The sequence below is a fragment of the Barbus barbus genome, assembly GCF_936440315.1.
Source record: "Barbus barbus genome assembly, chromosome: 4".
Lineage (NCBI taxonomy): Eukaryota > Metazoa > Chordata > Actinopteri > Cypriniformes > Cyprinidae > Barbus > Barbus barbus.
In genome coordinates, this window is record NC_136732.1 from 16,125,866 (window position 1) to 16,152,260 (window position 26,395).

At 36.9% G+C, this 26,395-nt stretch overlaps 3 protein-coding genes across 4 annotated transcripts; 1 reads left to right on the forward strand and 2 right to left on the reverse strand.

Moving 5' to 3' along the window:
• Positions 1–114: 114 nt before the first annotated feature.
• On the reverse strand, positions 115–5,801 carry LOC306869022 (coilin-like). Its single transcript, XM_079415568.1, has 7 exons — positions 5,478–5,801; positions 4,360–5,380; positions 3,624–3,713; positions 3,411–3,458; positions 3,265–3,334; positions 3,030–3,118; positions 115–1,157 (listed from the first exon to the last, which is right to left on the reverse strand). The coding sequence occupies exons 1-7, from the start codon at positions 5,726–5,728 to the stop codon at positions 1,098–1,100; spliced, it is 1,629 nt and encodes a 542-aa protein (XP_079271694.1). The 5' UTR covers positions 5,729–5,801; the 3' UTR covers positions 115–1,097.
• Positions 5,802–5,814: 13 nt separating this feature from the next.
• LOC306869024 (retinoid-inducible serine carboxypeptidase-like) lies at positions 5,815–10,755 on the forward strand. The gene is made up of 13 exons (XM_079415571.1): positions 5,815–6,043; positions 6,907–7,046; positions 7,226–7,315; positions 7,526–7,681; positions 7,765–7,839; positions 8,094–8,166; positions 8,365–8,402; positions 8,925–9,053; positions 9,173–9,263; positions 9,349–9,462; positions 9,539–9,676; positions 10,133–10,296; positions 10,502–10,755. The coding sequence occupies exons 1-13, from the start codon at positions 5,983–5,985 to the stop codon at positions 10,562–10,564; spliced, it is 1,332 nt and encodes a 443-aa protein (XP_079271697.1). The 5' UTR covers positions 5,815–5,982; the 3' UTR covers positions 10,565–10,755.
• LOC306869023 (cytosolic endo-beta-N-acetylglucosaminidase-like) lies at positions 10,633–25,616 on the reverse strand. Of its 2 annotated transcripts, none has more exons than XM_079415570.1 (14): positions 25,406–25,616; positions 24,804–24,880; positions 24,522–24,723; positions 24,272–24,342; positions 15,963–16,117; positions 15,729–15,877; positions 15,449–15,620; positions 14,793–14,896; positions 14,553–14,664; positions 13,790–13,974; positions 13,576–13,718; positions 13,370–13,469; positions 12,370–12,481; positions 10,633–11,677 (listed from the first exon to the last, which is right to left on the reverse strand). In XM_079415570.1, the coding sequence occupies exons 1-14, from the start codon at positions 25,504–25,506 to the stop codon at positions 11,282–11,284; spliced, it is 2,079 nt and encodes a 692-aa protein (XP_079271696.1). In that variant the 5' UTR covers positions 25,507–25,616; the 3' UTR covers positions 10,633–11,281. The 2 variants fall into 2 exon arrangements, with proteins under 2 accessions (XP_079271696.1, XP_079271695.1); XM_079415569.1 differs by having other exon boundaries at positions 24,272–24,420.
• Positions 25,617–26,395: the final 779 nt, after the last annotated feature.

The window sequence follows — 26,395 nt, forward strand, 5'->3', positions numbered from 1 at the left end:
ATCAGTGTTGAATTCTACTGTAAGGTTAACCCTATCTGGTTTACATGTTTGAAAATGATTAACAGTTGAAAACATTAGAAATTTAGAGAAGTAACCAAAAAGTAATAAAATGTAATCAGTTACATTACTTTATTAAATACATTTAAGTAGGGTAACTTGTAATCTCTAACCTATTACAGTTCCAAAGTAACCTTCCCAAAACTGTTCATCACTCAACAGAATAATCAAGAATACTTGACTAAAAAAAATTATTTGTTTTATTATTTTTCCTATCAAACAACTCAAATTAATTTTGAAATTTGATTTTCTATTATAAAAAATGTTATACCCTTTCTCTGTATAAAATTTTAGTTTTTACCTGCCAAGGATGACCCTAAAATAAAACACACCCGCGAGTAAGAGAGCGTCCCATATTCTCTCTCTCTCTCTTTTCAATATTGCAAGAGAAACAGTGCAAACTGAACTTAAGAGGACATTTTCAAGCATATACACACAAACATATTCACTTATTTTTGCACAACATAGCATTATCATATAGGACAAAAATAATTAAGAACGATACACTTTTTGTTGCTTGCTTTTGTGATTATGCTACTGTTATTTTCAGCATTTACTTAAAATAAGACATGAATTGTATAAATTCCAGCAGACATATTGATTCAGTATTTTGTCACTCCGTTAAAGTGTGTAAACTTTATTATTACACTGAACAAATGTATTAACACACTAAATTTTCTTCTCAAAAGCAACAAGTAGAATATTGTTTACACTAAGTGCAAATTGTGACAGGTGATACTCACGCAAAGTCTAAAAAGAATTATGCGATTTGTACTAAAACCTAAACCTATCTCTCCATAGTAAGTAAAAACAGCCAAGGCCAACATTGTTGTCTGTTTGCACTCACTGTATAAACACACACTAATAATAAATCAATCACCTCTACTCCCATATAAAAAAAAAAATATTTATTTAATTGACATTGAGAATAAAATTAAAAGTCAATACAATATGGAAATTAGCCGTTTCAAAAAAACAGCATTAAAATAAAAAGGTTGTCCGTAAAGGTCTGGCTCAGTTAATAATGTTTTGTATGACCATCATCCAACATTCTCCACAATGAGCCGTGGCTCCAAAAGAGAATCCCAGCGCTCAGTCAGCTGCAGGAAAGACATCAAAGAAAGGCTTGTTTTAGCCTACCACAGCATACACTTGTACAAAGAACAGCCCTTATTCACTTCAACAATTATACGGGATAATCAGAAAGCAACATTTGTGTGGGAGTGGGGGATGGGGTTACAATCCAAACTACGGTACAAAAGAGGGTATAGAGCTTTGCCAAACAGTGCTCGCAACAGCACTGTCAGGACACAACATGGAGTTTGCACATCCCTTTGAAACTTCCGTGTCAAATGCACTTCCCCAGCAAGTGTTGTAATTATGATCCATAATCTGAATTTAAGAGTCTGAGAAACAATTAGTCACAAACACTCTTCTAAAGGTCCTTGCACACAGAGTCTGAAATTGTTGTATGCGTTTTTTAGTATTCATCATCCTTTCCTATCAAAATGCTTGCTACGGATGCGAAAATGCAGAAAATCGAACCTGATCCGATTTTTTTTTTTTATGACGGACTAAAGTTCAGGAGGCAGTGTGCAAACATGATTGACACAATATGAGGTCGTATTTTTTTTTTTTTTTTAACGTGCAAAAATTTCGGATGAAAATATCGGACTCAGTGTGCAGTGACCTTTACTAGGGCTGTGCGATATTGATGAAAAAAATATCTCTCTCAATACTTTCTGGGATTTTATAGATAACGATAATATTTTGCTGGGTGTGTTATTGTGCTGGTATCTTCAACTGACTACTAAAGATTTGATATTCTTCATTCTGTGTGGTGGTCAGTTCACAGCTGTGATAGAAATTAGTCTTTTTCAATAAGTTTAAATAGACTTTTACCTTTTATGGGCATTTTTTTACCTTTATAAAGCCACTTTCTTTTAAAAATGTGCATTATCTTTTGAGTCAAATTCTTACATTTAATCAGTGGATTAGAATAAGACATTTGGGCTGTTACCAAGCAAATGAAATCAGTATCAACAAAATTCATCTGTGCAATGCAGAGGAAAGACAGAAGCTGCATCTGAAGTAGCATTTAGATGCATTTACTGTTTAACGCAGGAAATTAATGTGTTTAACCTACAGTTACAAATGCATAAATAACGCATTGATATATTAAACATTAAAGCGTTGAATACTGCTATTTGAAATTATTTAAATTAAAAAAAAAGATACTATAAATGTGAAATTAAAACTGTCAGTAGGTGGCAGCAAGTCATTGTTAATAAGTGAGTCATTGTGATTGAACTGAATCATTTAAATGGTTGATTCATTCAGGAACTAAACATCCTCATGTTGCTCAGAGATGCAAAACAGTGCTGTGGCTGGATTTGGATTTATTTTTGTTGGTGAGATAGAAAAAAGACTGTAAATATTGTGTCTAATAACTTTGTTTATTGAACTGTTGTAAAAATCAATATCACATTTGTAATCATGGTCATTTTGGAAAAAAATGGCACTTTTCATGTGAAATAGATTAACTATATTAAGTGGTATAAATGTATACATTTTCTGCCCCCATGTCTTGAATTTGTGATCATTCTTAATGTATTTTATTAGACTGAATCATGCAGTGAAAGAATGCACTGTAAATGCTCACGCACACCAGTCTAGACTTCACATAATGTATGCATGCACTCTGTAGGGGTGTTTTGAATGGTTTTTGCAAAATACTCGATAATGTCAAATCGCAAATGATCGTCAAATCATTTATCAGCTGTTTGGACTCTCATTCTGACGGCACCCATTCACTGCAGAGGATCTATTGGTGAGTTAGTGATGTAAAGCTAAATTTTCTTCAAATCTGTTCCATGGAATGAAGAAACAAATGCATCTACATCTTGAATGACTTGAAGGAAAGTACATTTAAATTTTTTGGATGCCTATTTCTTTAAGAGAACATTCAGTACCTGTGATCCATGTGTGACAGCATACTCTACTCTCTCGGATCCATCAGGGTTCTGATATATCAGGTCAAATTTGCCAGGTTCAGCTGGAGCTAAAAAGACACATAATAAAATAAGTTACTGCTGCAGAAGGAAGAGTGCAATCTAGTGTGTAATAAAGCAGCTGCAAACCTCCAGGCGTCAAATTTATATAACTGAAACAGTGGCAAACATTTTTTAAAAATAGTTTTGGCGATACCTTGAGGTTGAGAAAGAAGTTCAAGCTCCATTACTTTTGTTTGAGGATTGAATGCAATAATCTTCCCTTCCTAAATAACAACAGCAAACTGTTAATTTACATTGCACACAACACAACTTACATTAAAGAAGTGTATAATGGCTTACTTTATAATCAGACACCTCTGGTGTGTAGTTCTCAGTCAGCTCCAAAAGCTTTAAGACAGGAGAGAACCATGAAAAACTCAAAGACAACTTACATGTGGTCACTGAACCTAGAAAAACTATCAAGATGTAAAAAAAAAAAAAAAAAAAAAATAATAATAATAATACACTAGTATAAAAAATATATCTATTATCAATTATCAAATCACATTGTACCTTAAAGGCAATTTTCTGGCCCACTGCAGGGGGAGCTGCCAGCAAGGGTAAAGCTGCGTAGTCTCGTTTGGGAGCTGTTTCAGGTGGATTCTATAAAAACACAAACAATTAACTGTACGGTTAGTGATTAAAGTGTAAAAAATACATAAATATAATTATGTATTAATTATTAAGAATATTTATTGTTAATTAATATAAATTACTTAATTTAAAAAATGAAAAACTAATAACTATTAGCTGAAAATGTTGTCCAGACCTGGACATATGAAAATATTTTATCTAGATCAAGGGTTTTCAACCTTTACTGACCAGCATAAAGCTAGATTTCAATCAGTGTCTCTTTTTACGAAAATATTTATTATACAAATAATATATATATATATATATATATATATATATATATATATATATATATATATATATATATATATATATATATATATATATATATATATATATATATATATTTTTTTTTTTTTTTTTTTTTTTAAAGTTACTGAGAAAATCTAGTTTGTGTAAAAAAAAAACAAAAACAAAAAAACACCGATTATCATTATATAATGACCTGATAAACAAATAAATATCAAGAAAAAAAAAATTATGATTTGTATATCTTATCCACAGCTCCCTGGCTGAAAACCCTACATTTAGAGGCCATTTTTCTTGCAATTCTTTTACAAAAAAATTGGGCAACAGTAGCTTCTTCTCATAAACCACATCTTCACTTTCAACTCACCTGCAGAATAAAACTTTCATTAGTCAGAGAATCGTTCTGTTTCTGCCGCTCGCCATTTTCATAGTTGTAATGAAAGTCTTGTTTCCACGGGGTTCCCTTGGCCCTACCAAAACCTCCTCTCCCACTGCCTCGGTTCGCACCTCTACCTCTGCCTTTCTCCTGACCTCTTGTGTTTCCTCTGTCCCTGCCTGCTGATTCACTAAGAGCAGGGCTCAAACCAGCAATCTTCAATCCCATCCCATGCAGGTTTGGTTTCTTAATCACAAGCTCTATTTCACTGGCCTCGGAGTCTGAGCTCTCTGCCTTATCCTGGGGCTTTTTATTCACCGAAGACGAGACAGACTGAACTGTAGCTGAGGAGGGCTGAGTTGCTGCTTGTGATTCCTTAGCTGTAGTTCTGGCTTGGCTGGGTGATGAGGATGAGGAAGAGGAATCTGTGGAGCGCTCTCTGCGTCGTGGAGTCTGTAGTGGAAGTTTTGAGGTTGTGCTAGATAGTTTAGGTGTAGCCGGAAGCGGCCGTGCAGGAGCACTGCTTTTGGGTTTCTCTGTCTCATCTGAAGACGTTGTGCTTTCTTTCCGTGGCTTTTTGGCAGCGCCATTCTGCTTGGGTTTAGGTTTTGGTGGAGGGGCTTTACTGTGAGACTCGCCCTCACTGCTGTCCGAAGAACTTGACGTTGGTTGATGAGTCTTTGTACGAGTTGTTTTGTCACTGGTAGGGCCAGCAGAAATGCTTTTTCTGTTGTTTTTAGTAGAAGACGTGGTTTCAGTGTTCTTTTGAGGGGTGGCAGGTTTGGTGGCTGACTCTTTCACCTCTTTCTTCTTCTTCTTTTTCTTCTTCTTGGCATCATCTGCTGGTGCCGAGCCATTGATTTGCACATCTTCATGCTTCTTTTTTTTACTTATACCTTCGCTGATCTGCATCTCATCCTCTCTCCCTCTTTTCTTGGTCTTTGAGTTTTGTGCTTCAGAGTTTTGGTAAACCTCTGCTTCATTAATATAAACAGCACTGGATGCCTTCACCCTGTCAATAGACATAGTAAATAAATACTTATCAACATAAAAAGGTTATTTAAACTAGAATAAACGTTCGCCATATTATTACACAATACAGTTCTTACCTTACGCTATCATTATCACGCACAATATAAATACTTTCTATGGAAGGCAGGTAGCAATCCTCAATGAACAAGTCTAAAACTGTCCTACGGCTGTAGCCAAACTTTTCCTTTATGATGCTGGAAAGATCTGCGACAACTCGGCATTTGTTTAAGTCCACCAGCAACCAACACATCCGACACTCAGGTGTCGCGGGAGGAGGATAATCAAAGTACAATCTAACCCTGACACAATTGAGACTGGAGGTGGCCATGCCTGAGCAGTATCGTCAATGTGGATGATGGAGGCGCTCAGTGTTTCAAACAGGGCTTGTCACACACTCTGCTGCTCTCTATTGGTGTGGAAGAGAATAAATGCAGTTTCCTTCCCTGTCCGTCAGCTGACTGAAGTCATATGATACTCCTTACATCACAGTGTCCAGAGGTCTGGGTTTGAGTGCTTATAGCCGGTGGTGGGTCCGAACACAGCCCATGTGGCAGAGAGAGAGAGAGCTTGAGCTCGATAATAATGGCGTGCTCGTGGATTGGGATGCTGGCTGTGCTGCTGTTTGCTGTGAGCTTTTATAAAGGTATGGCATATGTGCTGCTGGATGTTACCCTTTGGAAATTTATAGGGATTATGTGTATCTTTTCAGGCTCAGTCTTAGTTTTTGTAGTTATTAAGGCGTGTAATTGCAACATGAGAAGATATATTGAAATGTTTTGTAACTTTACAAAGTGAAAGCGAAAGATAATTTCCGTTTTTTGTTAATTTGCATCCTGTTATACGCAAATCTGTGAACTGAGAGCCGAGTTAAAATAATAAAGAAAGCGAATGATTTTCCTCAATTTAGGTTCTATTGAGAGTTTTTAAAACATGCATTCACACAACATGACTCATATGAGTCGGTTCTTTTTAATGAATCGGAGGGCGTTTATCTTTGATTTAATTGTTATAATGGCTGGTTATTATATTATCAAATGGAATTAAATAATTCCTATGTTTGAAAAAATTATGTAACATTGACATTAAAACGTATTTGGAAACAAATGAAAGCGAAAACTTGTGAACTATGCAAATGTGCTATACTGTGTGTGTTGTGTGTGTGTGTGTGTGTGTAAAATGTTCTCGTTTTGTACAAAATTTCTCATCTAAAAACTGAATCTTCTATGCCGCACCGCAAGTAACTTACTTGTCGTCAAGTCCGACTCGAAATGAACAATAAACGTTGACTGTCTGTTACTGATATTAAAAAATAAAAAATATCTAAGGGGAGAAATTGCTATACGAATTGCATTCATTTTCCCCCTAAATTTTTCTTCCTCAAACGTAATAAATCCCTGCAGATAAGGAACCAGAATCGTTTGAAAGAATCAGATTCAGAACAAGAATCGTTTTGTGAAAATCTTCAGACTTTAATGGATGCGACTTTTGTTGTTGTTCTTATCACAGGTAGCTGTGTTCCAGTTCAAGCCAAAGAGTCATGGGGATATGTGGATGTCCGTGATGGAGCTCATATGTTCTGGTGGCTCTATTACGCCAATAGCTCCACTGCCAGTTATAAAGATCTACCTCTGGTCATGTGGCTGCAGGTTTGTCACTCATCTGCCCAGTGTGACCTGTCATATATCTTCTCCAGATCATATCTCTTTGGAAGCTTCCTTCAATCCACATTCACATAGCTGTTATACCGTTTCTGTTTTTCCACCTTGATTTTTTCCCCCTCTCTTTTCTGAAGTACATCTAAGGTCACTCATGCTGTTTATTTTAGGGAGGTCCTGGCGGATCTAGCTGTGGTTTTGGCAATTTTGAGGAAATTGGACCTCTTGACAGAGACCTTAAGCCGAGAGAAACCTCTTGGGTATGTAAAGGAATATTTTCTTGACTTCCATATCTGTAATATTGATTGAGGAGGTTATTTGGGGAAATACAGAATATTTTATTGCCCCTTTTGATTTTCATTGTTTCTTTATAAATAATTTTTTGGTATACTCATTATATACAATTTCAAAAAATAAAATGTAATTTGTGAATAATTTATTATTCACCTAAAATATTTGTGTCTATGCAGGTGCGTGCTGCCAGTGTGCTTTTTGTGGATAACCCAGTGGGCACCGGATACAGTTACACAGACACTGAAGATGCCCTCACCAAGGACGTTGCAATGGTGGCATCAGACATGATGGTCCTCCTCAAGAGCTTTTTCACTCTAAAGACAGAGTTTCAAGTAAGCAAAACAAAAATACCTACAAGACTGTACTCAATATATTTTCAACATTTGTCATAGTATCTCACTTGTCTCGCCAACAGAGTATTCCCTTCTTTATATTTTCTGAGTCTTATGGAGGAAAAATGGCAGCAGCTATTTCCCTCGAACTCACAAAGGTACTGAAAAAATTGTTCTCGCTTTAGGCTTCAGGAGAGGTAATTTTGTAGCTACGCACAAGACCAAAAAAAGTCACGTGCTTGCTGATTTCATCCAAACGTGGAAGAGTCACAATAGTTCCTACTTCTGCAAAAGTAAATCTGGCTTCAGTTTAAAATGCTAGTTTTTACAAGTTTCTATTTGCTGTTAATTTACAGACCACACCTCAAACTAAGTTTAATCTGCACTGAATGTTTATTTTCTCTCTCTTTAGGCCGTTCAAGCTGGTTCAATAAAATGCAACTTTGCTGGGGTGGCTTTGGGAGATTCCTGGATCTCTCCTATAGGTCTGTAAAAAGCCTGTCAAATTTAAACCGGTTGTTTACAGCTATGTGTCTTTTTTATATTGAGTTATCATATCTCGGTTTACTAATCATTATGTACATTCTTCATATACAGTCCTGACTCGCATGACGGCATAAACCACGCTTAATGCATTACAATACAGCACTCAACACATCTGATTGCATTTTCTCTCTATGCAGATTCAGTCATGACATGGGGTCCTTATCTTTACAGCACAGTGAGTAATTGATCATAACACCTCCGTCTCTAAGCATGATTGCATTACCCTGATCAAAACAATACACTACCATTCAAAAGTGTTTGAGTTATTTGGTCCAAAATGCAGTAAAATATTATTACAACTGTTTTTCTATCGTAATATATTTTAAGATATAATTAATTCCTGTGACGCAAAGCTGTATTTTCAGCATCATTACTCCAGTCTTCAGTGTCACATGATCCTTCAGAAATCATTCTAATATACTGATTTGCTGCTCAAGAAACATTTCTTATCAATGTTGAAAACAGTTGTGCTGCTTAATACTTTCGTGGAAACTGGCACACTTTGATAAATAAGAAAAAGCTTTTATTTTAAATGGGAATCTTTTGTAACATTAAAAATGTCTTCACTCTTTTAATCAATCAAATGCACCATTAAAAGTATTAACCTCAAATGCACAAACTTTTGAATGAAAGTGTATAATGAATTCAGTGCATGAGGTTTAATGCAGCTGATGTGTGTCTGCGCTGTGGTTTATAGTCTTTGTTGGATGACAATGGACTGGACGAGGTGACTAAAGCAGCAAAGGCAGTGCAGGAGGCAGTGAGACAGGGCCAGTACCAAAAAGCCACAGACTTTTGGTCCATCACTGAGAATGTAGTGGAACAGGTGAGTCGTGCACCAGTAGCTTAAGATTAAATTCAAGTAGAGGTCTTAATGCATTTTTTAATTAAAAAAAATAAATATAAAGTGTGCTTCATTCAGTTCCTTAACTCATTTTGTTACAGAACACAAATGGTGTGAACTTCTATAACATCCTCACACAAAACTCAGATGAGATGGTGAAGACCAGTTCAGATCAAACCATTGGATATCTCTGTGAGAAACACAACATTCACACATTCAAACTTTCTTTGTTACATAAATGGAACTGTTTTGGTCATCATTGTCTTGTTTTTTACAGTCTCACTGAAGCGTCGCCACATTCGCCCTTTGCACCGTCAGTCCCTTTCAGAGTTGATGAATGGGCCAATCAGAAAGAAGCTTGGTGTCATACCAAAGAATGTCACATGGGGAGGTCATTATTCTTTTATGATTTACAGAGGTAATTGTGTAACATTATGATTCTTACAAGTGTTCTCCTGTTTCTTCAGGACAAGCTGAGGCAGTGTTTGAAAGCATGGCTGGAGATTTCATGAAGCCTGTGGTGGACATTGTAGATCAGCTTTTGGCTGCAGGGGTCAATGTTACCATCTACAATGGCCAGCTGGATCTCATTGTGGACACAATGGGTGAGGATGTGAACCATTAGGAAACATTTCAGAATGGCAACACTTGACCAACACATTTTAGACTATAGTGCTTGGGCCTAGGTGTAATGGTGTGCATCACCATTTATCATGTGTAGTGCCAAAACTGATCTGTCCCAGACAACGAACAAAGTCTGTCTACTTGTTGTACACTGATTTATGTAGTCATGAAACCAGAGACCATCCTGTCCATTAAATCTGATCTCAAGTAGTCATACGCAATGCCTTTTGATGCCTGGTGTAATTGGTAATGTGCCACAGCTGACCGCTTGTGATCAGAACACCCGGGGCGGATGTTAATAGATGGTGTTTGTAAGTCAATAAGCTTTTTATAATCCATTTTACCCAGCAGTTTGACATTTAGGAAGATCATTATTATTGGGTGTTGTCAGGATACTGTTTCTTCACTGAAGTGATAATTGATTTATTTGCGAGCAGGTCAGGAGTTGTGGGTGAAACAGCTGAAATGGGATGGACTCCAATACTTCAACAAAGTTAAATGGACGGCACTGGAGGACCCACAAACACAGAGACAGACTGGAGCTTTCTATAAAACCTACAAGAACTTTGCCTTCTACTGGATCCTCAAAGCTGGACATATGGTACACAGTATTCTTCTTCTGCACTAATTTTAATGTTTGTGAAACATTGTTCAACATTGTTATATTCAGGTAGTTTTAGCATGGCTTAACTTCAGAAGCTATGGTGGTTAAGCTTCATTTTTCTGAAGGGAAAATACATTTCTTAGTATTTATTTTTAGACTTCATGAGTGTATGTGACCATCTCTATCCATTACATCATCACAGATCCCATCTGACCAGGGGCCAATGGCTCTGCGGATGTTGAAGATGGTGACTCAGCAGGAGTGATGGATCTTATTCAGATACAAACTGGAATGGCTTGCTAACCACCTTTTAGACAATCAACACAAAAATTTGACCAAAATCTGACACTTTTTTTAATGAGATTTAATTTTTAAAAAATTCAATGCCTGTGTCTTGTAAAATTTGTCAATTTGAATGCCTGCAAACAATAAAGTCATAATTTTTTATACAGTTTGAATTGTTGCCTGAAATTTACATTTGCTAAGAGAGAACTAACTTTAAAGTTGTTTACATTCCCATTTATTTGTAACACGATGTATCTGCAAGTCAAGAAGAAGGAAAACTAGGGTCATTTTACATGAATACAATCCTTTCTTGTATTCATGTAAAATGCATAAACAAGTGAATTTCATTTAGACTTTCGTTAAAATGAAATACAATTTTGAAGAAGGTTTGCATACCATTTATGAATAAATGTTAAATTATGAACTTATAAAGCTGTAGAATATACTGTATGTGCAATCACTAAAAGAAATGGACCACTCTGGTCCTCGCACAATAGTGTTCAAAATGCACACTAGTTTTTAAAATTCAATTTGCTGCTTCTTCAATTAAGTTTTCAGTCATTCACAAAATACGGAATACATATTTAGCACCAACTCATCACACTGCATATCAAATAGAAGAGAGATTTGTTCACACTATGAAAACAGCATGTGGGTTATAGAGCATTTAGGCAATAGCATTTCATAATGATAGGCTCTATGAGGAACTGGTGCTGTAGCTGAGTGTGCGTCGGCCCCACTGAGCCTCAGGCACTCTGAATCCCTCTCTACTCACAGGCTCCACCACCAGCTCTATGACACCTGAAGCAGCAGGCACCTCCAGCTCCACCACACGGTACAGGGTAGAGTAAGATCTGCCAACCAGAGTCAATGAACCAGGGGGAATGCGAGGGTCAGGACCACGGAGATGCCTCCAGTGAATCCGGAAATGGCGGACCTGCTGGGTGGGGTATTGCCAGCGTAAGGTGGCATTCAAAAGCACCTTGAGCGTGTGTCCGTCTCCCTTCAAAGCACCTGTGTGCCACACCACATCAGTCACGCAGATGCCTTCAACAGACTGCAGGGGTGCTTGAAGACTCTCTGCATCCAACAGCTGTGAGGAAAAAAACAGAAGCAGACCATTTAGCTACTACCAACTTTATATGTACACTACCGTCAATTAGGGGGTTAGATTAAAAATAATGAATACTTTTTTTTCAGCAAGGCTGCATTGCTCAAAGGTGACAGTAATAACAATAATTTTACATTTAATTTTAATATTTCACATTATTGCCCTTTTACTGTATTTTTGATCAAATAAATATAGCCTAGGTGAGCATAAGAGACTTCTTTCACAGACATAAAAACATCTTACAGACCCCAACCTTTTTTTAATGGCAGTGTACTATATGTTCAGTCAAGAAGTCAATTTGTAGGGTAACCTGGAAGGCAATTATGCAACTTATTGTATATTTTTAAAGAAATTTCTAAATTCACATTTGATATATTAAGCTTGTTAATTACGTTGTCAAACAAAACAGAAAAGTTTATGTATTGGTACCCTATCAGTTAAAGTACAAATTTACTGATATCAGTTGATACTTTTAATAATTACTAATTAAATATTATTATTTATATTATTCTTAAATTGTGCTGCTCGTTTTACATTTTAATTACCTTTGCTGTCATATAACGCTTGCTTACTGTAAAGCCAATTTATAAAAATACCAATTGTTAGAAGTAGTCTTTAGTAAAAAAAAAAATGTTTTACGTTCATACAAAAGACATTTGTAATGTGTATCTCACCATAATCTCTCCAATCCTGCAGTTAAAGGAAACATTTTCATCGCCACCATCTCGGGAAACACAAATACAAACTTCTCGCAATGAGCAGCCAATCATATTCAACAGGAAACATCTGTGCATAGAACCACATGGAGTTTGATTAGAGAAGTTATTACATATGTCTGGTAAGCCTAAAAATATTTAGACTTGAAAGCAGGGTCAGCAACCTATGGCATGAAAACCTTTGAATAATCATTGGCATGTGAACAATGGCGAAGAGTCGAACATGCATTCCAACATAAATTTCGAGGTAATTGTTCCTCACTGTCAAACAGTCCATTTTAATAAGTTAACAGCTATATACACTATTTAAACTGTGAGATGCACTAGTCAGGAGGGGCACACAGCTGCAACAAACCATCTGCGCAACAACTCTGCATACATGCTCAATGTAGATCTAGGCAGCGGCACTGTTCTTTGGCATAAGTTAAGTCTGTTTCACTTCAGTCATGCTGCACAACTGCGTAGATGTATTTGCTGCTCTTAGCATTCAGGACAAAAGTTACCACCATCAATACTGGAGATTTTCAGCTCAGTATACTGAGTCCTGCACATTCCACAAACGAATCACACACATGTACTATGGGGTTCAGAGTGGCCACTGGAAATCTGTTATTCAGAGTTTATTTAAACTTGGGGGAAAATAGGATTTTGAGAAATGTAAAAAAAAAATGTAATTACAAATTGCTTCAGAAATATTTAGGATTCTGCACTATTTGTAGGGTAGTTTAATAATCAAATTAATTGGGGTTTGTTTGTGCATGTTAATACACACTGCCAGGTTAACATCCACTGCAGGTTAACATGGACTGCCAGGTTTCAACCTTGAATTTTTCTTTTAAAATGCTTATACATCATATAATTGGTGGGTATATTCTGGCACGTTTTCCATTTCCTAGGAAAATTGAAAATGGCACTTCAAGAAAAAAAAGGTTGCCGACCCCTTTTTGTAGACTCTTACCTGGTAGTCCAGCCATCCAAAGTCCAACGGCCACAATTCTCTGCAAACTGCTCAACCAATTGATTATCCTCTGCTAATGCTTCTGGAAAGACACTGCTGGCTAAACACACAGCAGATTAAGCAGATTAGATACACATTTTTAAATGTGACAGCTTCAGACTGAGACTCTAAGATATCTAAAGAACAAAGCCTTAAAGACCACTCACATGCTATTTCCTCCATCCCATCGAATGTGCTTAGAAGACCATCTATCGTTTTGAGCTCCAAGGATATGTTCACCCCCACTGGTGGCTTGTAGACAAAAGAAACAAATGTCTTGGGGGCCAAGGGAATGTGGAGAGAAAATATCCTACAAAGGCGCAGAAAGAAGGTGTTTGGTTGAAGTTTATTTAACTCCAGTAAAAACAAAACCTCCAGTACCTTGCACAGACTTTAGAAAGTCCAGATGGAATCATGCCCTCCACCATCAGAGAGCTGCCTCCAATCCAAGCGTCCTCTGAGCAGCCACGGGTTCTCAGCCAGCCACCATTGTTCAATTCCTCAAAAAGGTACAGAGGCTGGATCTCCTGAGCATGCAGATTAAACCAGCTTCTCTTCATCTCCACCTACATCATACAAAAAAAATAAGAAATTACCAGGAATGCATCAGTATTTGAAAATGGCCGATAAGTAAATTCAATACTAGTTTGTCTAGTGAATTTAGGCATTATGAATTACAATATGAGAATGGATATTCATTTAGAGATTTTCGAAAAAATTTCATTTAACATTACATTTTTAAAGTTTTAAACTTTACTTTATGGGTGCATGAAGGAAACGGAAATCTAAATGTAAAAAATAGGCATGAACAATTAAATATCCAATGTAGAATGATACAGATATATTAAAAATATCTATAACCGTAGCTGGAACTGGAACTGTAGCACTCATGTTTTCATGAATATTCAAGAAATCTAAATAAGCCATAACTTAGACTGCTTGCTTCTGCAGGTCAAGGCCTAAAAATAATGTAAAAATACTTCACATCTTAAGAAACCATGAAAACATTTTATTTTACTGGGCTCTTACGTTTTGTAGCCACTTAAGATAAATGGTTCAAATTGAGCACTGATGAATTGTTTAAACTGAACAAGATAGATGAGTCACGCAGGTATTAAAGTGCACCTTATTGTGTGCAGCGTACCTGTCCCCTCCAGTACATGCTCTTCCCAAAGCCCTGACAGAATGAGGAGATGAATGGAAGAATGGACGAGGGCCGGTGGATATAAACGAAATCAGACATCAAATTCCAAAACCTGAAACGAGTGGTTAGAAAATACATTGGTGACTAGGACATTTGCTTGTGTGTGTGCGCACTTACTTTCCATCACAAAACAGTGAGCAAACTATGAGCAGTCCAAGTGGAGTGCTCTAAAGAGCTTACTTGTCCTGGTTTTGACGGAAATCTGCCTTTTCGTGGCATTCATACACCCACCCAGGAGCAAATATGGCTGTTGAAAATTCATACTTTCGAATCAGCTCCAGAGCCTAATAAGAAAACAAAAAGACTTGTACTCAGAGTCAAAAACCAATGAGATATTGTAGATATGAAATACTGTTCAATTTTTTATTCAGCAAGGATGCATTAAATGAATCAAAACAGTAATGACATTTATAATGTAACAAAAGATTTCTGTTTCAAATAAATGCTTTTGAACTCTCTATTCATCAAATAAACCTGAAAAAGTGTATCAGTTTCCACAAAAATATTAAGCAGCACAGCTGTTTATAACCTTGAGCAGATGTTTCTTGAGCAGCAAATCAGTAATTAGAATGATTTCTGAAGGATCATGAGACACTGAAAATGCTGAAAATACAGTTTTGCATCACATTAATAAATTACATTTTAAAATATATTACAACAGAACCCAGTTTTTTAAACTGTAATAATACTTTACAATAGTACTGTTTTATTGTAGTTTTGATCAGATAACTCCCGCCTTGATGAATATAAGAGACTTCTTTCAAAAACAATTTAAACACCTTACAAACGCTAGAATTCTGAATGGTAGTGTTCATATATTGAGATTATTCTCTAACCTTATTAGTCTCAAATTTCCCACCGACCACCTTCCCTCTCGCAAACACATCAACACCAACATAGATGTCAGCAAAGCGGCCCTGAGCAGCAGAGTAGGACTGCATCCACTCCAGACTCTGCTCTGTCCAGTTGTAGTTAGTGAATATTCCATCACAGGCATCAAAAAACATTCTGATAGGATGACAAAAGGAGGCCGATGGCATAAATTGCACAATATCTACCGCCTCCATCTCACAGACCTCATCTGCCCCTCTATAATCCCTCAAGACCATCACTTGCCTGTTGTCGTCATTGAGTTCGTTCTGCCAGATGAGCGAGCCGTTTTTCAGCACGCTGTCATACCAGATCACCACACTGCCTGGAACGCGCTCATGTATCTGGTCTGTGAGGTAGCGCAAAAAACGTCCAGTGTTCTTCACCGCAGTCTCCTGAGGGGTGAGTGAAATTTGGGGTAATGTTCCACACATTGTGTCCACATACGCCTCTATATAATCATATGACTTTGTTACTCACACTCAACACATTTTCTATGTTAATGAGCCAGCCGTCAAAGCCGTAGCAGTGGGAAATCTGAACCAACTTATCAGCAGCTGCGCGGTAACTCTCCTCATCTGAAAGGAAGGCCTCACATGTCTTTGCTCCACCTGTCCACTCTGTGATGAATGTGCCTTAGAGGGGAACAGGACTATGTTAATACATCAATTCTGGTTTCACTTGTGTATGTATAGAAGTGCTGTAGTTAATTACAGGGATAGCTAACCAAAAATGAAATCAGCATTTATTCACTCTTATGTCATTGCAAAGATATAGATTTTCTTCTGTGGAGCACAAAAGCAGAAATTTTGTAGCATGCCCAAGCTGCTCTTTTCCATGCTATTACACTGAGAACACTAGCTGTCAACCTCCAACTATAAATGTATATTCAAAGTGTCTATTTGACTTGTGCACTATATTATGGCTCTTTCAAAAGGCATATGACTGTTTTTTGTATAAAGCAGGCTGAAAAATGTGTGTGTGTGTGTGTATATATATATATATATATATATATATATATATATATATATATATATATATATATATATACATATTTATTTATTGATTTTCATAAAGCACCTTTCTCAAGGTCATATGGCTTCACAGCACTTTTAATATAACACAATTTATATGGATTATGTTTATGATGCTGTTTTGGCCTGATAGGAGCTTGGACGCCACATGCTGTCTATGGTATAGAAAAGAGCAGCTTAGAACCTCAAACATGGTTTGGAACAATATCAGGTTGAGGAAATATTGAAAAAAAATTGGGTGAATTTTTGGGTTAATTACCCTTGTGAAAAAGAAATCTGCATAATTATATTGAATGCACACTTGTAGCGTAATTCAAATCCTGAAAATTTATTTTTTAGTGCTGTCTAATGATTAATCTCCATTAATCGCATCCAAAATGAATGTTTTTGATTACATAATGTGTGAACTAATATATATATATATATATATATATATATATATATATATATATATATATATATATATACACATACATCTCAAAAAATTTTAATATCATGAAAAAAATTTTTTTTCTTGTAACTTATTTTAAAAAGTTAAACTTTCATATATTTTAGATTCATAAGATGTAAAGTAAAACATTTCAAAAGTTTTTTTTTTGATGACTAATATTTATGAATATTTATATAATATATTTATAATTTAATATATTAATATTTATAATATTTGATGACTATTTAATGCTTTTCTGCCACTGCCTCACAAGACGAAATATAGGCTAATACTACAGCGCAACCGCGACGGTAAGACAACATCTGTATTGTAAACTGTATTGCTGTTACTGTTGATTTTAGCGTAAGCATAACAACGCAACGGCATTATCATAGAAACCAGTGCACATTCAGTAAAAACGAAAGAGCGGTTATGGACACACAAATCGGATTTGAACAGTTGCGATACGCTGTGTGGACAGACAGTTATTCAAATCAGATTCCATCCGGATATGCACAAAATCGGATTTGGGCTGACAGTCTGAACGAAGCTTTAGTGCATATCGCCACCTAATGGGTGGTTGTGCAATCATTTTTATTTTTTTTTACGTTTAATCTTTAATCCTTGAAAATAAAAATTGTATTGTTTGTTTGATGCTAGTTATATAATACTGACGTGGCGTTTTGGTCTCGTTCTGAATCGCGTATCTTGTCAGTGTCTGCGCTTGCTTGGCCATTTGTTGTGGAAAAATAAGGAAAGTGTGTCCAGCTAAATTCAATTAGTATTTTGTTAGACTGCACGGGTATAAAAAAAGCTTAGTTTACTGTGGCAGCCATCGCGTGAAGGCCTCCTTGTGTGAAGACCGAAGAGTGTAAAGGCCATCGACTCTACTGTGCGACCCCACCAGGCAGGGACACCGGCAAAGGAAGTATCGCTTTTTATTTCTCCTCTTTCGTACTAGTACTTGTTTCACTTCTGTTTCAGTTTTTATAACCATTTCTTACTGTGTGTAAGTTGTTGCTTTTTAGCATGTGTGTTTGGCAGTGTTATTTCTTATGATTACTGATAAACTACTGTCGTTTTATTTGTATTTGCTATTTAATTTTAGTTAAATTATGTCAGAATTTATGTCTGTTTAGGTCTTTTATTAAGTTTTAGTTTTATTTCATTTGAGTTATTTTAATATTTCAACAAACTAAATGGAAATGAAATAATATATACATTGAATTTATAAGTGTGTATTTTTATGTATGTATGTATGTATGTATGCATATACAGGTCCTTCTCAAAAAATTTGCATATTGTGATAAAGTTCATTATTTTCTGTAATGTACTGATAAACATTAGACTTTCATATATTTTAGATTCATTACACACAACTGAAGTAGTTCAAGCCTTTTATTGTTTTAATATTGATGATTTTGGCATACAGCTCATGAAAACCCAAAATTCAAAAAATTAGCATATTTCATCCGACCAATAAAAGAAAAGTGTTTTTAATACAAAAAAAGTCAACCTTCAAATAATTATGTTCAGTTATGCACTCAATACTTGGTCGGGAATCCTTTTGCAGAAATGACTGCTTCAATGCGGCGTGGCATGGAGGCAATCAGCCTGTGGCACTGCTGAGGTGTTATGGAGGCCCAGGATGCTTCGATAGCGGCCTTAAGCTCATCCAGAGTGTTGGGTCTTGCGTCTCTCAACTTCCTCTTCACAATATCCCACAGATTCTCTATGGGGTTCAGGTCAGGAGAGTTGGCAGGCCAATTGAGCACAGTAATACCATGGTCAGTAAACCATTTACCAGTGGTTTTGGCACTGTGAGCAGGTGCCAGGTCGTGCTGAAAAATGAAATCATCTCCATAAAGCTTTTCAGCAGATGGAAGCATGAAGTGCTCCAAAATCTCCTGATAGCTAGCTGCATTGACCCTGCCCTTGATAAAACACAGTGGACCAACACCAGCAGCTGACATGGCACCCCAGACCATCACTGACTGTGGGTACTTGACACTGGACTTCAGGCATTTTGGCATTTCCCTCTCCCCAGTCTTCCTCCAGACTCTGGCACCTTGATTTCCGAATGACATGCAAAATTTGCTTTCATCCGAAAAAAGTACTTTGGACCACTGAGCAACAGTCCAGTGCTGCTTCTCTGTAGCCCAGGTCAGGCGCTTCTGCCGCTGTTTCTGGTTCAAAAGTGGCTTGACCTGGGGAATGCGGCACCTGTAGCCCATTTCCTGCACACGCCTGTACACGGTGGCTCTGGATGTTTCTACTCCAGACTCAGTCCACTGCTTCCGCAGGTCCCCCAAGGTCTGGAATCGGTCCTTCTCCACAATCTTCCTCAGGGTCCGGTCACCTCTTCTCGTTGTGCTGCGTTTTCTGCCACACTTTTTCCTTCCCACAGACTTCCCACTGACGTGCCTTGATACAGCACTCTGGGAACAGCCTATTCGTTCAGAAATTTCTTTCTGTGTCTTACCCTCTTGCTTGAGGGTGTCAATGATGGCCTTCTGGACAGCAGTCAGGTCGGCAGTCTTACCCATGATTGCGGTTTTGAGTAATGAACCAGGCTGGGAGTTTTTAAAAGCCTCAGGAATCTTTTGCAGGTGTTTAGAGTTAATTAGTTGATTCAGATGATTAGGTTAATAGCTCGTTTAGAGAACCTTTTTATGATATGCTAATTTTTTGAGATAGGAATTTTGGGTTTTCATGAGCTGTATGCCAAAATCATCAATATTAAAACAATAAAAGGCTTGAACTACTTCAGTTGTGTGTAATGAATCTAAAATATATGAAAGTCTAATGTTTATCAGTACATTACAGAAAATAATGAACTTTATCACAATATGCTAATTGTTTGAGAAGGACCTGTATATATATATATATATGTATGTGTGTGTGTGTGTGGTTGTACATACACATACACACACACACACATATACATTTACATTACATTTACATTTATTCATTTAGCTGACGCTTTTATCCAAAGCGACTTACAATTGCTATATATGTCAGAGGTCGCACGCCTCTGGAGCAACTAGGGGTTAAGTGTCTTGCTCAGGGACACATTGGTGTCTCACAGTGGATTCGAACCCGGGTCTCTCACACCAAAGGCATGTGTCTTATCCACTGCGCCATATATATATATATATATATATAGTTGTTTTTTGTCTTTGGCTTAGTGTTATGTTAGAATCATTATTAAACTCTTATACCTTTTGTTCTTTAATATTTTGAATTGTTTTTAGCTTTATTTTGTGAGTCGCTTTGGATAAAAGCGTCTGCTAAATGACTAAATAATAATAATAATAATAATAAATATAGCTGCAAGCAGCAATCACGGGGCCAAGCACTCCAATGGCAAAGTCAGGAGCTAAACATGGCATGGAGCATCAGACCAAATGCAACAATGAGTAACAAAAGCAATAATTGCACGATTGTAATTGAAATGGCTGAAAATTATAAATAAAACCACCAGTAATATGATTAAATGGCTTATCACTTTTGGCCAATAGGTGACGCTCTAATCAAAGCACTTTGTTGCGTTCTGTGTGAGTCGACAATGGCACACACAAAGTTTGGTGTAATTACGTCAAAGCTTTGCATAGATATAGTCTCAGACTCATTTTGGCAACATGCCTAAAATTTGTAGCAGCACTATACAAAAACGGTTTTATCTGTCGACATGAAATCCATAACTTTTTGTCAGCGTGGTCTGAAGATGATCCCATTCAATTTTGGTGAAAATCGGACGAACGGTCTAGGAGGAGTTCGAAAAAGTAGGTTTTCAACATGAATCAATATGGCGGACAGGAAGATCGGCTTATTATAGAATAATTGGTATTTATGTTGTCGGCATGACCCAAGGAATATTTTGAGACCAGTTTCATGACAATAGGCTGATGCAATCAAAAGTTATTAGCATTTCTGTAAGTTCAGTATTCAATGGTTACTGAATGGTCTATTACTCTTGACCAATAGGTGGCGCTGTGACCAAAATGACGTGGCTTGGTCAGAGTGAGGTGACAATGACACATGCAAAGTTTGGTGTAAATATCTCAAAGCTTTGCAGAGATACAGCCTCAGATGCAGTTTGGCATCTTTCCAGCAAATTTGTTGATACGTTAAACGAAAACCGTTTCGTGTATCGTCACGAAATCCATAACTTTTTGCCAGCATGGTCTGAAGATGATCGGAGTCAAATTTGGTGAAAATCGGACGAACGGTCTAGGAGGAGTTCGAAAAAGTAGGTTTTCAACATGAATCAAAATGGCGGACAGGAAGTTCAGCCCATTATGGCAAAATTGGTATCAATGTTCTCGGCACGAACCAAGGAATCTAGCAATACCAGTTTGATAACAATAGGCTAATGTACGCAAAAGTTATTAGCATTTTTCGAAATTTCGTTATAACGTTTGACCACAAGGTGGCGCTGCCCCCAAATTTTTTGTGTACATTCAGGGCCTGGTACCGAACATTTTTGTAATTATTTGCGAAACGATACGCTAATGCGTTCTTAAGATACAGCAATTTAAAGGTAAATTCAAAATGGCCGACGCCCAAAATGGCTGAATTGGGAAAATTGGATATCGTTCGACTCGGCATGATGTACTGAATCTAAAGACAGTTTTGTGATTTTTGGTCAGAGCATTCAGAAGTTATGAGCAAAAAATATGCAATTTTTATATCTCCTGACCACCAGGGGGCACAGCGCCGAAACACTGTAGGTAGTCTCAGGTCATGCTTGTTACAACACACACCCAGTTTGGTCTCAATAGGCCAAACTGTTGCGGAGATATAGCCTCACGTTCACGTTTACGTGGTTTTCGTAGAATTTGTTCGTGGGCTATTCGGAAATGGTTTGACAAATCAACTTGAATTCCATAACTTTTTGCCAGCATGGTCTGAAGATGATCTGGTTAAATTTTCGTGAGATTCGGTGCAACGGCCTAGGACGAGTTTGAAAAAGTAGGTTTTACGAACAATTGAAAATAGCGAAAAAACTAAATCTTACGATTTTGAATTTTGGTGTCCATTGGACTCAGCATGAGCCAAGGAATCAGAGGAAAAAATAATTTTCATTTTGTGGCTTACGGTTCAAAAGTTATTAGCATTTCAAAATCGCATTTTTGGACAATTGGTGGCGCTAGAGAGTTTGAGTTAGAGACTCCAAATTTGCTACGGTTAATGATAATAATAACACTAACAAACACAATAGGTGCCTACGCACCTTCGGTGCTTGGCCCCTAATAATAATAATGACTAGAGCTTACAGCTCATGAAAGTCAAAAATCAGTATCTCAAAATATTAGAATATTTACATTTCAGTTTCAATTAATGACCATCCCTACAGTATAAATTCAGGGTATCTCTTGTTCTTTGAAACCGCAATAATGGAGAAGACTGCTGACTTGGCAATGATCCAGAAGACGAACATTGACGCCCTCCACAAAGAGGGTAAGTCACAGAGGGTCATTACTGAAAGGTGTGGCTGTTTACAGAGTGCTGTATCAAAGCATATTAAATGCAAAGTTGACTGGAAGGAAGAATTTGGGTAGGAAAAGGTGAACAAGCAACAGGGATGACCGCAAGCTTGAGAATACCGTCAAGCAAAGCTGATTCAAACACTTGGGAGAGCTTCACAAGGAGTGGACTGAAGCTGGAGTCAGTGCATCAAGAGTCACCACGCTCAGACGTCTTCAGGAAAAGGGCTACCAAGCCACTTTTGAACCAGACACAACGTCAGAAGCATCTTACCTGGGCTGTGGAGAAAAAGAACTGGACTGTTGCTCAGTGGTCCAAAGTCCTCTTTTCAGATGAAAGTAAATTTTGCATTTCATTTGGAAATCAAGGTCCCAGAGTCTGGAGGAAGAGTGGAGAGGCACAGAATCCATGTTGCTTGAAGCCCAGTGTGAAGTTTCCACAGTCAGTGATGATTTGGGCTGCCATGTCATCTGCTGGTGTTGGTCCACTGTGTTTTCTGAAGTCCAAAGTCAACGCAGCCATCTACCAGGAAATTTTAGAGCACTTCATGCTTCCTTCTGCTGACAAGCTTTATGGAGATGCTGATTTCATTTTCCAGCAGGACTTGGCACCTGCCCACACTGCCAAAGGTACCAAAAGCTGGTTCAATGACCGTGGTGTTACTGTGCTTGATTAGCAAACTCGCCTGCCCTGAACCCCATAGAGAATCTATGGGGTATTGTCAAGAGGAAGATGAGAGACACCAGACCCAACAATGTAGATGACCTGAAGGCCGCTATCAAAGCAACCTGGGCTTCCATTACACCTGAGCAGTGCCACAGGCTGATTGGCTCTATATAATTCATGCAAAAGTATTGAGTGCATAGAAATGAACATACTTTTCAGAAGCCTGACATTTCTGTTTAAAATATCCTTTTTTATTGATCTTATGTAATATTCTAATTTTCGGAGATTTTGGGTTTTCATTATCTGTAAGCCATAATCATCAAAATTTCAAGAAATAAAGGCTTGAAATATTTCACAGTGTAATGAATCTATATAATATATAGGCTGCACTTTATGAAATGAGTGACAAAAAATTTTGACCTTTTTCATGATATTCAAATTTTTTTAGATGTACCTGTAAATACACACGTATGCATGTAGATAACACAAGAAAAATATGTTATGTTTATATATTAAATATATTTAATAATAAAAATTATATGAATATTAAATTTAAGCATGTAAATACAGGTAAATAGTTTAAATATATATACTGTATATGTGTGTGTGTATTTATAATATTAATGACATAATAGGCCACTTAAGAGTACACTTTCAAGAATGTGTTTCTTAACATAAGTCCACTTTTAAGAAAAATGCACTTTGTAACAATGCCAATAAGTTTTTCTTTAAAGTAGATTTTAAACTTTTGTCATTCTTTAAAGTACACTTATTTTGATGTGTTGACTAACACACTAAAGTACATGGTTATGTTATTCAGTATTACATTTCAAATTAATATATTTTAAATGGAATAAATTTACATTTTATCATTACAAATGTGTAACTACAAATATATTTAAAAACAATATATAGACATTTCAATAGAATTAAGAAATTACATGAAAGATATTAAGTCCTACTTAAGCATATAGTAAACATTTAAATTATAATAGTGTTTCATTTAATTGCAATTAATATGCATTTTACTGTCAGAAAATATTAAATTCAGTTCGCACTTAGGTATATTCTTTAATAATATAGAGTATAGAGTATTCATCTTTTTAAAAGTATGCTATAGCATACTTGTTTTTTTACAACAAGTCCTTAAATCCCACCAAGAGACTCACCTATAGAGAGGACTCCATGCTTATGTGCTGCGTTCGTCCAAACCGCAGGAGGAATGGTTACCATCTGATGACTGAAATAGTTGAAGATGTCAATATACTCCCAGTGATAGAAGGCATATGGCGTCTCCACCTCTGCACCTTGAATGAACCTCAGCAAAAAGGACAGGACCATGAAGATACTGAAGGCTGGCCAAAAAACGAATGAAACTGATACAACACGCTTGAAAATCAGTTAAACTCTGAGTTGTACCTGTCTTCCAGGTAGCCACCCATCATGTCATGGGACACCAATGTCCGTCTAGGGCAGCTGTGCAGTGGAGGATACCTGCTGGCCAAAGGCACGGTGGCCACATTAAAAGGACTTGCGTCATTCCTTTTCCACGACAACAATTCATCGAGAGACTTCAGACTGCAGCTGATGGGCTCAGTTGTGTCAGGATCATAGTGGATTGCTGTTAAGATCACAAAGAAGACTTTTAAAAGAGTCAGTAATCTTTTAAAAAGATTAAAATGCAGCATATATGATCAGTACCTGGCAATGTAGATGGCTCGTAAGTTATGACTTCATGAACACTTTGATCGCTTGGCTGACTGAGGCAAGACTCGGAGCTGAACAAACAACCATCACATTGAACATTTGTGACCCTGGACCACAAAACCAGTCTTAAGTAGCACAGGTATATTTGTAGCAATAGCCAACAATACATAGTATGGGTCAAAATTATGCATTTTTCTTTTATGCCAAAAATCATTAGGATATTACGTAAAGATCATGTTCCATGAAGATATTTTGTAAATTTCCAACCATAAATATATCAAAACGTAATTTTTTATTAGTAATATGCATTGCTAAGGACTTCATTTGGACAACTTTAAAGGCAACTTTATCCTTTTTTTTTTTGCACCCTCAGATTCCAGATTTTCAAATAGTTGTAGCTCAGCCAAATATTGTCCTATCATAACAAACCTTACATCAGTGGGAAGCTTATTTGTTCAGCTTTCAGATCATTTCGAAAAATTGACCCTTATGACTGGTTTTGAGGTCCAAGGTCACATATAAGTTGTAAGGGCAATGAAAGAGTTACATAGCATGCAGATACGACTATGAAAATGTATCAGTCAAAGCAAAGTTACCTGTTCTCCTCAGTTTTAGGAATCTTACTGCTTGTAGTTTCTTCCCTTTTTCGTTTGTGGGATGTCATGTTATCGTTCTCTTTTGTAGAAACACTTTCCATTTACAAAAGGTCAACGGATAGCCAGTTTCCAGATAAAGCAGAAATTTCTGGCAGCAGTGAGACCCCCGAGTTTTAGACACAGAGAGAAAGAACGTCCAGCTTCCGGCTGTGCGCTGATTGGCTGAAAGAGTGGCTGTGAAGGTGTTGCTCTAAAGCTTCACTAGAGGGCAGTAGAGTAGACCTTTAAAATGACTGGCAACAGAAGCGACAGCTTTACCCATTATGGAATATTATGAAATTAAACTGCCTGTTTTAAAATGTATATCAAAACATTTGATTCATGTTTATCTTAGCACTCATGAAAATACACAAAGCATGCAAAGTCACTGGAGTGATCATTTGAGACTCAAAAGTATAATAAACAAGAAAAAAATGAGAAATAAATAACCAATTACCTACGTTATTAATTGACCATGATTTTGAATTCTGGGGTGAGCCCTGGTGAACAGTCAATAAATGGCTTCACTATATGTCTGCAGGATTATTTAGTGGTAGTGTCCTGTGAGGCCTCCAGTTTCCAGATAGAAAAAGTATTCAAATAACCAAATCTGAACTAGAGAGGAGCTAAAATATATCAGTTAATAAATAATTCACACTCATGTCATTTTTGTCTCATTCAGAATGTGTCTAAACACTTCTCATATGTCCATTTGTTTCCGGCACAATGATTCTTGATGTTTTTTTCTTCATAGTCATGAGGGCCTGTAGTCTGAAAGCAGAAGGGATATTATGGGTGCCATGAAAATCTGAAAGTTTCATTTTCATTAAGTTACTGAGATGCAGACTTTAATGTAGTAAAAATTCATTTTCACCCACAGCTTCATGAGCACATGAAAACATTTGCGTATATTGTTTTTCAATTATTCTGGTATACATAAATCAGTGATAA

Coding starts and splice junctions, on each gene's coding strand:
- LOC306869022 (XM_079415568.1), bottom strand. CDS start 5,728: ATGGCCACCTCCAGTCTCAATTGTGTCAGGGTTAGATTGTACTTTGAT. Junction 3,459..3,623: donor GCCAGAAAATTGCCTTTAAG/GTACAATGTGAT, acceptor CCTGTCTTAAAG/CTTTTGGAGCTGACTGAGAA. Junction 3,119..3,264: donor ACTTCTTTCTCAACCTCAAG/GTATCGCCAAAA, acceptor GTGTCTTTTTAG/CTCCAGCTGAACCTGGCAAA.
- LOC306869024 (XM_079415571.1), top strand. CDS start 5,983: ATGGCGTGCTCGTGGATTGGGATGCTGGCTGTGCTGCTGTTTGCTGTG. Junction 7,682..7,764: donor CTCTAAAGACAGAGTTTCAA/GTAAGCAAAACA, acceptor TCTCGCCAACAG/AGTATTCCCTTCTTTATATT. Junction 8,403..8,924: donor GTCCTTATCTTTACAGCACA/GTGAGTAATTGA, acceptor TGTGGTTTATAG/TCTTTGTTGGATGACAATGG.
- LOC306869023 (XM_079415569.1), bottom strand. CDS start 25,506: ATGGAAAGTGTTTCTACAAAAGAGAACGATAACATGACATCCCACAAA. Junction 15,621..15,728: donor GAACTCAATGACGACAACAG/GCAAGTGATGGT, acceptor TCATCCTATCAG/AATGTTTTTTGATGCCTGTG. Junction 13,975..14,552: donor GCATGTACTGGAGGGGACAG/GTACGCTGCACA, acceptor TGTATGATGTAG/GTGGAGATGAAGAGAAGCTG.